Consider the following 12651-nt stretch of genomic DNA (forward strand, 5'->3'; position numbering starts at 1 on the left):
TGGAGGTGAATCTGATATGATTATATTAAAAATATAATATATGAAATTCTCAAAAAAATTAGCAAAAATATATTTTTATAAGAAAACTTAGAACAACTGAGTGTTATAGGAAGACTGTGGCTTAGAGCTGGCTGCAATGGGCCTTTACAGACAAACTATGGCATGAAAAGATTGCCTCTCAGGGTACCAAAAGGTGAACACATATCAAATAGAACCTTTCAAATGAAAGTAGAAGATGAAAATGTTTGTAAGTAGACTTTATTCTCAGTTTCTCCCCAAAACAGAGCTGGCATAGCAGGTGTTCAATATCCTATATTACAAAATTTAACCGAAATAAACCATGATACAAATGAGATAAACTTTGCGGTGGGTTGTTTACATAGTGAAAGCATGTATTTGCTTCTCCTAGCTGTAGCAGATTATATCAATACTAACAAGAAATACATTTCAGAAGTCTTTGAAGGAACCTTCTGGAACTAAATTATTCAATTATTGTATCAGAGTGTTTTGATGAATAGCCCTAAAAATATGTACCAGCACAAAATACTATCATATAAGAAGAGGAAAAAACTGAACTCCAAAAGTGAAGCCCCAAAGTCCCCCTTCTTTTGATTTCGGTCTACACAGCAGTAATCCCTCACCTCAAGCGGAGTGGATAAATGAAGAACATTTCAGACACTTGTCCGTTGTTGTCACCTGGTCACCTAACTGTGGTTCTTCAATAGAAAACAGCCAGACCTGTTTTGTTAAGTCCTCACAGGGGCCAGTAAAATGGCTGAGCAGATGAAAGATGACCTGAGTGCAATGCCTGGAACCCATGTAAAAAAAAGCCAGATGTGCTGGTTCATGTCTACAATCCCAGCACTCCATAGGGAGATGGGAGGCAGAGATAGGGGAATTGGCTAGAAACTCAGGAGTGAGTATAGGAGCATGTGTGTGCACACATACACATTAAATAAATATCTTTTAAAAATGCATATAAATTCTGTTCCTTACCTTATCAATGTTGCTTTACTAATATGGTGAATATGTGCTTTGTTTATGTCTATCAATCCATTTCTATAGAACACGTACTGTTCAGTGGTCACCAAAGTATATTTTAGACAGCATGTTATTACTCAAGGGAAGAGGAAAGTGTGCACTTGAACCGTCAACCATAAAAAGACAGTGCGTCTTTTCTTGGCCACCTTTTTAGCTGGGCGCTATGCAGAACTCATGAGCATCTTCAGCTTAACTGAGATGTTTTCTTGTACTTTGACACAAAAAGGGGGAAATGGACACTTGAGTACTAACTCTTGTGAAGCCCTCAGAACAGAAGTACTCCGGCTTTAGGGTGATTTCTACTGTGAGTTCAGACCAAGGCTGCTGTGACATGGTTGCCTCTTTTCTTTCCCGCAGGTTGTCTGGGCACATTCCGCGTTGGCACATTCAGTACTGCGCGACTGTCAGTGAATGCCTACCCTGACCTCAGGAGCTGTGTCAATGGTGAGCTGCTATTTAAACATAAAATTAAACAAAATACAAACCTTGAAAGTAAAATACACCGTGTCTATACAAACTAATATTTAAAATTCAGTAAGTGCAACCTTGAAGGAGGTTACGCCAAGCAGCTATATTTTTTGAACTGCATATAGGAGCATATTTTTCAGTTGTAAATGTATTTGTCTTACATAAAAAGAATCCCCCCCCTAACATATCCGTTGAGGGGTGGTCAGTGATAGTAGGTTTCAAGTTACTGCTGTCAGAAATGTTATTTGTAGCATCTTTATTTTGGTTAGAGTTGTATAATCATAGTATGTCCAAATCTTACTGTTCACTAATTGTCAGAGGAAAGCCACAATCATTTGTTACCATTTGGGCATCAATAATATGAATTTGAAAATATGCATATCAAGACAGCCTTCATTCTCTGAAGTCTATGCAGGACCTATGGTAACCGCCATGTGATTGTTGGCCACACTTCCTTTCATCCAGGCACCACATTTTCCTGCAACTCATTCTCCAGGATTTGAAAAACCATTATTTCATGTATTTTAATAAGAATTCTACTTATTTAAGGCAAGAAGATTCCTTTTAAAAACCCCATCTTAATCCAAGTTGGAATAGCCAAATTCTATCGTTGTCAAACAGAGAATAGTTTGCTTGGTTGGTCCTCCTCATGGAATTGTTATAAGGCTCAAGTCAAGTGAAGTATTTGCCTGTCTTGGTGGTACACATTAATCCCAGCACATGGGAGGCAGAGTTCTCTTGGCCTACATAATGAATTCCAGGACAGCCAGGGCTACAGAGTGAGGCCTGTCTCACTTTTTCTTCTCTTCCTTTCTTTTTTATTTTTTCCAGTTAGTCTTTTATGTAGCCTAGTCTGGCCTTGAACTGGCTCTATAGCCAAGAGTGACCTTGAACTCAGGATCTCTCTCTCTCTCTCCCCACTTCCTGAATGCAGGATTTACAGGCATGAGCCACCCTATCAGGTGTATGCTGTGTTGGGGATCAAACTCAGGGCTTTGAGAGTGCTGGACAGTCACTCTACCAATTGAGCTACATCCCCAGACCTACTGTTGGAAAGAATTCATCTTAGCCTTACTGGTTATAGGCATGCAATTGTATGTGTCCATTTCTGCTATTGCCTCTTCTTGCCTGAGGTAAAAATTAAATGGAGGTCTGTTTCCTTTAGCCATCCCAGACCAATGTGACCCTATGCCGTGCAATGAAGATGGGTATCTGAACTGCAAAGATGGCCAAGCAGCTTTCACTTGCATCTGTAAACCAGGATGGCAAGGAGACAAGTGTCAGTTTGGTATGTATGAAAAATCCACGCCCCCACCCCCTGGCTTTTCTGGGCTGGCCACATGACATATTATCTGAAAATGGCATTTCTTTAAAAATACTTTATTTTTCCCATTGTAGATGTAAATGAATGTAAAGATCCCTTAAATGTAAATGGAGGCTGCAGTCAGATATGCGACAATACTCCCGGAAGTTACCACTGCTCCTGCAGAAGTGGCTTTGCTATACTTTCAAATAAAAAAGACTGCAAAGGTAAGAGCACGGAAACAGAATAAAAAATATGTTCAATTGTAGCTAGGGTTTTCCTGCCTTGCCCACAGTCAGGACAAATCTACCGGCGTCTTCACATGCTGCTTGTCCTGGCGGTGGCTGCAGTATCTCTCTGCCTCAGCCTTCTGCTTCCCAGGATTCTCCTCTCTCCTTGTCCCACCTACTTCCTGCCTGGCCACTGGCCAATCAGTGTTTTATTTATTGACCAATCAGAACAATTTCACATACAGACCATCCCACAGCACTTCCCCTTTTCTTTTTTTAAAAAGGAAGGTTTTAACTTTTACATATCTCCAAAGCCAGCTTGGTATATTTGGGAATTTGGGTGTAGCTTCTCTTACTACTTCCTGCTGGAGGGGGGCGCTGTGTCTTATGGGGACACAAAGAAAATTTTAGGATCATGGAGTAGTCCGTGAGACCGTATCGTCTGAGCCAGTTGCCTTGAAACGATTCTGGATGTTGGATCATCTGGGCCATGGTGTCATCGGAGACCTTTCAGGGGGTCTTGGCTGGTCAAACCTGATGTATCTTAATCTGGAACAAATCCATAGCCTCTGGCTTTCTGTAGAAACAAAAGCAGAGCCTCTTTTCCAAAGCAACATATCCTTATAGCCAAATTTTGAAGTAAAGGTACCTTTAAAATACACATTTTGGCATAACTCAACAGCTTTTGTAATCAAATGTTTTTCTTCAGTTACAAATATCAAAGAGAACATAATCCAGATTCTCTGTGTGGTAGCCATCTTTACGTGGCTTATTTTTTATATTACTTTGAGCCTATTGCTTTAAACTGCACCATTCTAAGACTGAAAAGGTGCTGTGGCTGCTGGCTCCGCCCATTTGAGCTTCCCAACATGGCAGTGGTACGTTTTCCGCCAGCTTTGGGAGCCATCAATTCTCAGAAATAGTGGGTCTATGCTTCTTATCAAAGCAGTGTGTAGCCCAGAAACCTCTTTTTGTTTTGTACTAGCAAAGGCTAAATCCACCACGCAGCTTAATGTGCCACTTGCAGATGCCTCATTCCCGCCATACTGCTGGTCAAGCACACACGCCAGGAACCCGCCAGTAACTTAAACACTCAGGCTGTCGCTAACTTGAGAGAGACAACTAGAAACTGTTTTTAGCTCCGTTTTAGAATCTTTTTACTCAGGTTTTAGGTGGAAACTCTTGCCAACACGTTGGGCACCATTTGTAGCTAGAGTTTTCCTGCCTTGCCCACAGTCAGGACAAATCTTTGTCACCCGCCAGTCCCACAGCCGCTCAGACCCAATCAAGTAAACACAGAGATTTATATTGCATACATACTGTATGGCCATGGCAGGCTTCTTGTTAACTGTTCTTTTATCTTAAATTAACCCATTTCTATAAATCTATACCTTGCCACGTGGCTTGTGGCTTACCAGCATCTTCACATGCTGCTTGTCCTGGCGGTGGCTGCAGTATCTCTCTGCCTCAGCCTTCTGCTTCCCAGGATTCTCCTCTCTCCTTGTCCCACCTACTTCCTGCCTGGCCACTGGCCAATCAGTGTTTTATTTATTGACCAATCAGAACAATTTCACATACAGACCATCCCACAGCATTCAATGTGTGAGGCCAAAGTTTAGGTAGAGGGAAACTTCTGGAAAACACTGTGGTCAGAAAGTACTTACTGTAAATGAGCCACCATGTCTTGGAGCCTTGCAATGCTGTGGGACTCCGTTTTAGTTTGCATTACCAGTAGCAGGAGTGTTTTATTTTCTTCTCGTGTGCGTACATGCACAAGTGCATATTTCAAGAATTTATTTAGTGGTAAGTAAGAGTAATTAAAGCACTTCACTCGACAGAGAGCCTTCGCTGCTACACTTGCTGCCTGTTTTCAGAATCAGCTACTGTCCCATCGTTCCGTAAGATGGACAGCAGCCACACAAGGAAATCTGCAACTCGGCATAACAGCACCGTTATATTTATCTTTGCCTTTCAGAAACAGCTTTCCGATTTCCAAAATAAACCCTTTATTTTGCACCCCATTTCCAATGGTCATTTTGAGAAAGATGAAGAATCTCTTTTTCATTTTCTTTACACATTTATAACACAGCTCCTAAGTATTTTTTTTTCCCTTAGGATTTAAATCATCTGTTAGGTTAGCTTTTCATATGTTGTTAGTGTACTTCCTTTGGCCTTCTCTATGAGACTTTGTCTCCCAATGCTTTTACTTTTTCTCCTTGCACACAATGCTTCACTGGACTGCATGACTTGCCGTAAGATACCTACAAATATTCCCGCTAGGTGAATGGATAGCTAAAACCAGAATTCTGAGGCTGCAGTGAAATCTTGCCACAAAGCAGAAACCCTTAAGAAGTATTTTGTTCTTCCTCCTAAGAGATTAAAAAGTTCAGTAGGGCCGGGTGGTGGTGGCGCACGCCTTTAATCCCAGCACTCGGGAGGCAGAGGCAGGCGGATCTCTGTGAGTTCGAGGCCAGCCTGGGCTACCAAGTGAGTCCCAGGAAAGGCGCAAAGCTACACAGAGAAACCCTGTCTCGAAAAACCAAAAAAAAAAAAAAAAAAAAAATCAGTAGGATAAGTGTGAAATTTCCTTGTGAAAGCCTTTATAAGTCTTAGAAAATTCCCAGTCTGAATTCGTATTTAGAGAATTTTCTATCTGCTTGGTAGTATTCATTCAGTATTGTGTAGTCTAAAACAGTACCGTTTAAAGTACCATGGAATGAAGCTGAAATGAAATGCATTTACTAACATTGTCTTCCAACCATTATCCAATTTATAACTGTATATCTTTCTTCTCTGTTTTTTTTTTGAACGCTTTAGTTTGACTCTTAGAGTAGGGGCATCATTAGAACAGTAGTTCCAGAAAGCCATTATAATTCAGGATACCACATACATCATATAAATAGATAGTTCCCATTCCCACTTTAACATTTAAATACTTGAATAATCTTCCTTTTCTCCAGTTTTGTGAATTTTTCATATCCACATTGAATTAATACATGCATGTACAATTATAAAAAAATAAGTATTTTTTTTTTTTTTTTGCTGGGAATATAGTTCAGTGGTGGAGTGCTTCCTTAGCATGTGGAAGCCCCAGGTGCATTTCTCAGTGGCATCAAACAACCTACAGAATGATTCTGATGACCAGAACATCTGTCTTTCATTCTTTCTTTGCATAGTAATTTTGCTATAGTATACAGCAGAGCACAGAACTTACAGAAAAGTAAGTAGAAAACTATTACAGGAGGACCTTGGCCATGGTGTAGATGTACACAGAATAATCAAGTTGGCCGCTATTGACTAAATATGAAAGTCTAAAGCCTTACCTGGTGTTAGATGTGGATGCTGTACCTAAATTCGTATGACCTATATAATTCCCTGCAAATATGCCTAGAGCCAAGTTATTTAAGTAATGTTTTTTTTTTATTTTCTTCTAAAAGTATGGACTTCCAAAAAGCTTTTTTGACATTTGCCTTTTTAAAATTAACTGAGGATTCATATTAAGTTGCAAGGAATATTAGAAATTTAAGTATTATTTTTGTTTTCCCTCATTATTAATATTTACACAAGTCTTGTATAATTTCACTCTTAGAACACTGGCATTGACACACTTAGGATTTAGAAACATTTCCTTACCACAGGGATTGATTTCATTATTTGGGAGCAAGTTATTTGAAACAGAGCAATGTCTAAGTTTTCATCTACTCATCTCTCGAGATAAACTGCCAGTTTTCAAAGTTTGGAAATGCATTTCCCATTCAACTTTGTCTTTCTCCATTGACCTCTGTGAAGAAAGATGAGTGGTAATTGCATCAATGTAGAACTGTGTCTCCCTTGCTTCTGTTCGCTTGAAAATCCCACCTACCACTTCCTTGCAAGCCATCTTTTGCTTCCTACTACACTACGTAATACAATAAGTACATCTGAAATGTCTGGAATATTAACCCAATACAAAGAAAGGTACTACAGTAAGTGCAGTTTTAGAAATACTTTTAGACTTTATTCAGTTCCACCTTAAATGCAAATCATTGTTGACTACTGTAGACAAGATGGGTAAAATATTAGATCTTTGTCTACTTCCAAATAAAAATATAAAACAAGGCCGGGTGGTGGTGGCGGCGCACGTCTTTAATCCCAGCACTTGGGAGGCAGAGGCAGGTGGATCTCTGTGAGTTCGAGGCCAGCCTGGTCTACAAGAGAGTTCCAGGAAAGGTGCAAAGCTACACAGAGAAACCCTGTCTTGAAAAACTAACTAACTAACTAACTAACTAAACAAACAAATAAAACAAATGAGTTTTCATTTGTTAAATAATTGTAGTAAGGAGTTAAGTGAATCTACATTTACAACCAATTTCAGAAATATAAATTTAGAAGTACAGTTAAAGAATATTAAGAATACAGTTGAGCCTCTTCTCTCATGTGTTTTTATACTTCTCCTTGGTATATAATAAAATGACTAAATCCCTCTCTTTTTCTTACATACCTACCTGTAAAGGAACATCAGTCAAATTTCCCATCAATTCATATGAAAGTCATATTTAGGGAACTAAAGTATGGTGATAGATTTATTATTTTGCTGTTCTGTGGCTACTTTATTGCTATACACACACACACACACACATATATGATTCAGGAAAGAAGTGTTCATTTGCTATTGGGAAAACATTAACATATTGATTTTATTTGTAGATATGGATGAGTGCTCTCTGATGCCAAGTATTTGTGGCACAGCTGTGTGCAAGAACATTCCAGGAGACTTTGAATGTGAATGTCCTGATGGCTACAGATATGATCCTTCATCAAAATCTTGTGAAGGTAGAATGATGATGCTACCATTGCTCTTGGTAGAGAGGGTGGGTTTGAACCCTGGGTTAATATTCCAAAAAAACATCTCTTTTGCTAATCTGTCATATGGCTTGGTTGATTTGGTGACTGTTGCCTCCCTTACAGAAGTATCAAGTAAGACCCACGGTCTTTGGGTTTAGTATTATTCATTCCATTTAACCCATTGAACTTCATAAAAACTAGAGACTCCCTTTGTTATAAAAGCAAAAAGAACACATTTTAATAGCCTCTGGATAACATTAAAATTTTTTTAATTTGAAAGAAAAAATTTATATAGACAAAGAAAAATGACCCAAGCTTTAATTGTGTGGCTAAAACCAGGAGCCACCTTATCAACCTTAGGTTTCATTACAAATATTTTTCCAGCCATTTTCTGTACATGTATAGGTGACTTTAAAATAGGAAATTGGGACTGAAGAGGTGGCTCAGCAGTTAGGAGCATTTATCAGCTTTGCAAAGGATATGGAATCAGTTCGCAGAGACCAATTCATGTGGCTCACAACCACCTGTTGCTCTAGTTCTAGGGGATCTGACACTCTCTCCTAGTCTTCTCTGACACCTGCACCTACATGGTGCACATATATGCACTCAGGCGCACATACACACACACACACACACATAAAGGAAATAATAAAAAGAAGCTGTGAAGTGTGATGTCGGCTATCCTGACTGATATCCATCATAATGGAGCCCCAGAAAGCTGAGGATTGCTGAGCTTTGATGCCAAGACCCCTTATGGATGCTGTTTTCTCTTTGTAAAGGTTGCCAAGGTGTCAGCATGGATGCCTCGGCTAGCATCAATGCATTATGTCTGCTTTTGTCTTAGATTTCAAATCATCATATATGAATCATCTCACATACCCCTTTTAATGTTTTAAAATTTCAAACTGAATTAACATTATGTCTAACACTAATCACATCAATAATAGAACATATTGTACGCTGGAAATGGTTTATAAACAGAAGCTCAGTGACACAGCTCTGCGGCCTCCTCATCATAGTTGTCTGTTTTCAAAACCTTTTCATCACCCCAAATAGAAATTGTTAAGCAGACAACAGCAAGTTCTCTTAATGGTTTCCTTTCTACAGACAATCTGTTACTATAATAAACCTTTCTGTCTTTGAATTCATATAAGCAGATAGTGATTTTTATAATAGACTTTGTTGTAATTATTTATAGTGTGCTGTTGAAATGTTGATGTTTTACTTCACCCTATCCCCACACTCACCCATTTCTACTTTCTACTACCCCTCATTGCAATTATTAGGAAACCTAGAAATTCTCAGATTCAATGAAACAGAGATAATCAGGGTTCTTAATCACAACAGAGACTTCCTAAGTTCAACTGGTCTTAACAAAGGAGTTAGAGCATTATTAGAGTCACAGAACTTCCATGAGTCAGGTCTTTGTCTTGTTAATTCCACGGATGAATCTCATGGACCACAGTGAATTTATGTTTTAGAAAGGTTCTTAGACAGGTGATTAAGAAAATGCAAACAAAGCCAGGCGGATCTCTGTGAGTTCGAGGCCAGCCTGGGCTACCAAGTGAGCTCCAGGAAAGGCGCAAAGTTACACAGAGAAACCCTGTCTCGAAAAACCAAAAAAAAAAAAAAAAAAAAAAAAAAAAGAAAATGCAAACAAGCAGAGCTTCTGTGGGCCAACAGCCGCCCCAGAAAGGTACCATTAGTGTAGGACTTAAGACAGAAACTGTTGAGTAATGGGAGGTGAGCTGTCCATCCAGCCCCCTGCCTGCCTCCAACATCTATTTCAGGTGTCTGGAAGACTATTTGGTCACACCCTCAGATGTAGCTTCTAGATGGCTGTGTAAAAAGAGAGGCAAGATAACAAAAAATCAGATGGAAACTAAAACCCCCAAACACTATTGGCATTTGTTGCTTCCAGCAATGACAAAACCATGAACGTTTCCAGCCTCTGGCCAAGGATAAGAATTAAAGTCCTTGTTCCTAAACTGCGTGACCAGCCTCTGATATCTTCTCTCATCATTATTATTAGACATTTTCATCACCTAGATTGTAGTTTCATTTGCTAAAGGACAGATTTTTAAATATGAGTCCATATATATCTTATTTTAATTCTATATCATACAATTTTAATGCATTTAAAGTATCATTAACTCTGGAAATATATTTTAAAGTATTTAAAAGAGCATATATTACATGGTAATATTAATAAGAACTTCATACATTTGTAATAGGGTGTATCCAATGAAATGTCAAGGACTTTCTGTAGCCCTGAAACAATCTTTAGCTTAGGCATGTTATTACAGAGTGAGGAGTTGGACAGATCAGTTAAAAGACTTCAAATGATGGGAAGTAATAGCACAATAAGGTTAGAAAAAAAAGAACATTAATATATGTCATTAAATTTATGGCTACAAGTTCTTAATATCACTCATCATGATCATGACAAATATTCATTATTCAACATTATTTACGGATGGACTCTACAGTGGAAACAAAATGATGAGTCAAATAGCCACACTTTCTTCACTTAGAAATTTCAACTGGAGACACATGATAAAATCAACACAGATATTAACATGTATTATGATATTCAGTATGAATCGGTGGAGAGAGTAAAATACTCTAAATGTCAAAAACATTAATGTGTTAGGAGATAAAGGACTTCTTTGAAAGAGGGAGAGGTAGGTGTTTTGTTCAAAACATCTCAAAGTGATGAAGAGATGTGAACATGGGAAAGGCTGGCTAATGAAGCATGATCATCAGGGAGGAGGAGAAGGAGGAAATAAGGCTATGAGGCCATGTGTTGATCATACATAGAAGGACACTGAATGTGAAAGACAGAGGACACTGGCAAAGGTCATGAGCAGAAGCAGACAACAGATGAATGGGTAGAAAATCCTGTCTAGATATGTGTGGTAGATACTTGTGTGGATTGGAATTACTACAAAGGAGCAGGAACTACAAAGACTGATAGATTGGTTAAAGCTGCAATGAGTCTGAAGGGTTCTAATTGTTGCATGGTCAGAGTCTAATTACAATTTATCTTGGGCTATCTTAGTCCTCTAAATAGACACTCCCTGCCCACCTCTGCATCAGACTGTCAGACTAAACATCAGGTGACTAACAACAAGTGCTAGTTTTCAACAAACAAAAGGCTGGCCATGGAGGGCACCTCTAATCTCAGCATTAGAGAGGCAGATGCAGGAGAATCTCTGAGTTTCAGGCCAGCCTAGTCTACAAAGCAAATTCCAGGACAGCCAGGGCTACACAGAAATGACAGAGGAGACTCTAAATGCTTTTCTTCTCTAAGTTGAAAATCATAAAATTAGTATAATTACCACACTATTATTAATTATTGAAAACAATAAAAAAATATTTGGGATATATACATAAAAGTTGCACTTAGGCCGGGCGGTGGTGGCGCACGCCTTTAATCCCAGCACTCGGGAGGCAGAGCCAGGCGGATCTCTGTGAGTTCGAGGCCAGCCTGGGCTACCAAGTGAGCTCCAGGAAAGGCGCAAAGCTACACAGAGAAACCCTGTCTCGAAAAACAAAAAAAAAAAAAAAAAAAAAAAAAAAAAAAAAAAAAAAAAAGTTGCACTTAGATCTCTTAAATTTCTAGGTCATGTGTTTAGATATGCTGTCATAGCAATTCCATTTTCTGAGTAATTACTCCTGTGGCTATTGAATTGGACATTTAGAAGCTATGAAGTGTTCTTCTCTTTTCACCTCAGATGTGGATGAATGCTCTGAGAACATGTGTGCTCAACTGTGCGTCAATTACCCTGGAGGCTACTCATGTTACTGTGATGGGAAGAAAGGATTCAAACTTGCCCAAGACCAGAAGAGTTGTGAGGTAAACCTTTTAAATGCAAGCTTCTTACCAAACTGGGCATGGTGGGACATGCCCTGAATCCCAGCACCAGGGAGGCAGAGGCAGGAGGATCTCTGAGGCTAGCCTGGTCTACAGAATGAGTTCCAGAACAGCTGGAGCTGTGCAGAGAAGGGAGAAGAAAACAAAAACAAAATCAAAACAAAACAAACAAAAAACTTCTTTTTTATGAAATGAGAGACCCAGGTGGTACCAGGATCCCTGCTCCCTGGCCTTTCAGTGAAGAGCATTGATCTTCACTAAAAGAATTCAGTTGAAATACAGAGCACAATGCGGAAGATAGGTGAATTTACTGTAGAATAGGGAAACATGCTCTCAGAGGGAGAGAAAACACTGCAGAGTGACTCTCAAGGGATAATAACAATGGCTAGACCGAACGTTGATAAGAACAATGGCTAGACCGAACGTTGTGCCTATGTGCAGTTTAGTCGTCTTCTCTGTTTTTAAAGACTTATAAAATCTCCAGAACAGACAGCTCTCCAGAGTGCCATTTTCCTGCCCTGACAATCGGCAGGCCCATTCGGTTGAATCTCACTTGACAGGGCAATGGTGTGCCTTTGTTCTTTATCAGAAAGCCTCCAGCCAGGTAGTTATCCATTATGAAGTGTTGGGATCTTGGAACCACATTTAGATAGTTATCAAGTAATGACCCCTCTGCAATTCAGTGTGCCTGTCTCCTCCCAGTCTCAGAGGACCCAGGTCTCATTTCTCTGACCAGTAATTAAAGCCTGGCAGTTCTAGTCTTTGGTTTTACAAGGGGCTGATTATGAAGAAGCATCTATCTCCTAATCCCACTAAAAGAATATTCCATAGAAATTTTAGTGATAACATTTTCTGATGTCCTATGTTACATTCTGGAAAGTTTACTCACTGCCTATTTTGTGGTTATA

General features: G+C 39.2%; 1 protein-coding gene across 1 annotated transcript in view; it reads left to right on the top strand.

Moving 5' to 3' along the window:
• Pros1 (protein S) overlaps positions 1 to 12651 on the top strand; it is a 70433-nt gene that overhangs the window by 34535 nt on the left and 23247 nt on the right. Inside the window, exons 4-8 of the mRNA XM_042259472.2 lie at positions 1399 to 1485; positions 2675 to 2797; positions 2908 to 3039; positions 7729 to 7854; positions 11604 to 11725. Of these exons, the coding sequence (XP_042115406.1) occupies positions 1399 to 1485; positions 2675 to 2797; positions 2908 to 3039; positions 7729 to 7854; positions 11604 to 11725 (590 nt within the window). The remainder of the gene's footprint in view (positions 1 to 1398; positions 1486 to 2674; positions 2798 to 2907; positions 3040 to 7728; positions 7855 to 11603; positions 11726 to 12651) is intronic.

Source organism: Peromyscus maniculatus, chromosome 12 (genome assembly GCF_049852395.1).
Source record: "Peromyscus maniculatus bairdii isolate BWxNUB_F1_BW_parent chromosome 12, HU_Pman_BW_mat_3.1, whole genome shotgun sequence".
NCBI classification, from domain to species: domain Eukaryota; kingdom Metazoa; phylum Chordata; class Mammalia; order Rodentia; family Cricetidae; genus Peromyscus; species Peromyscus maniculatus.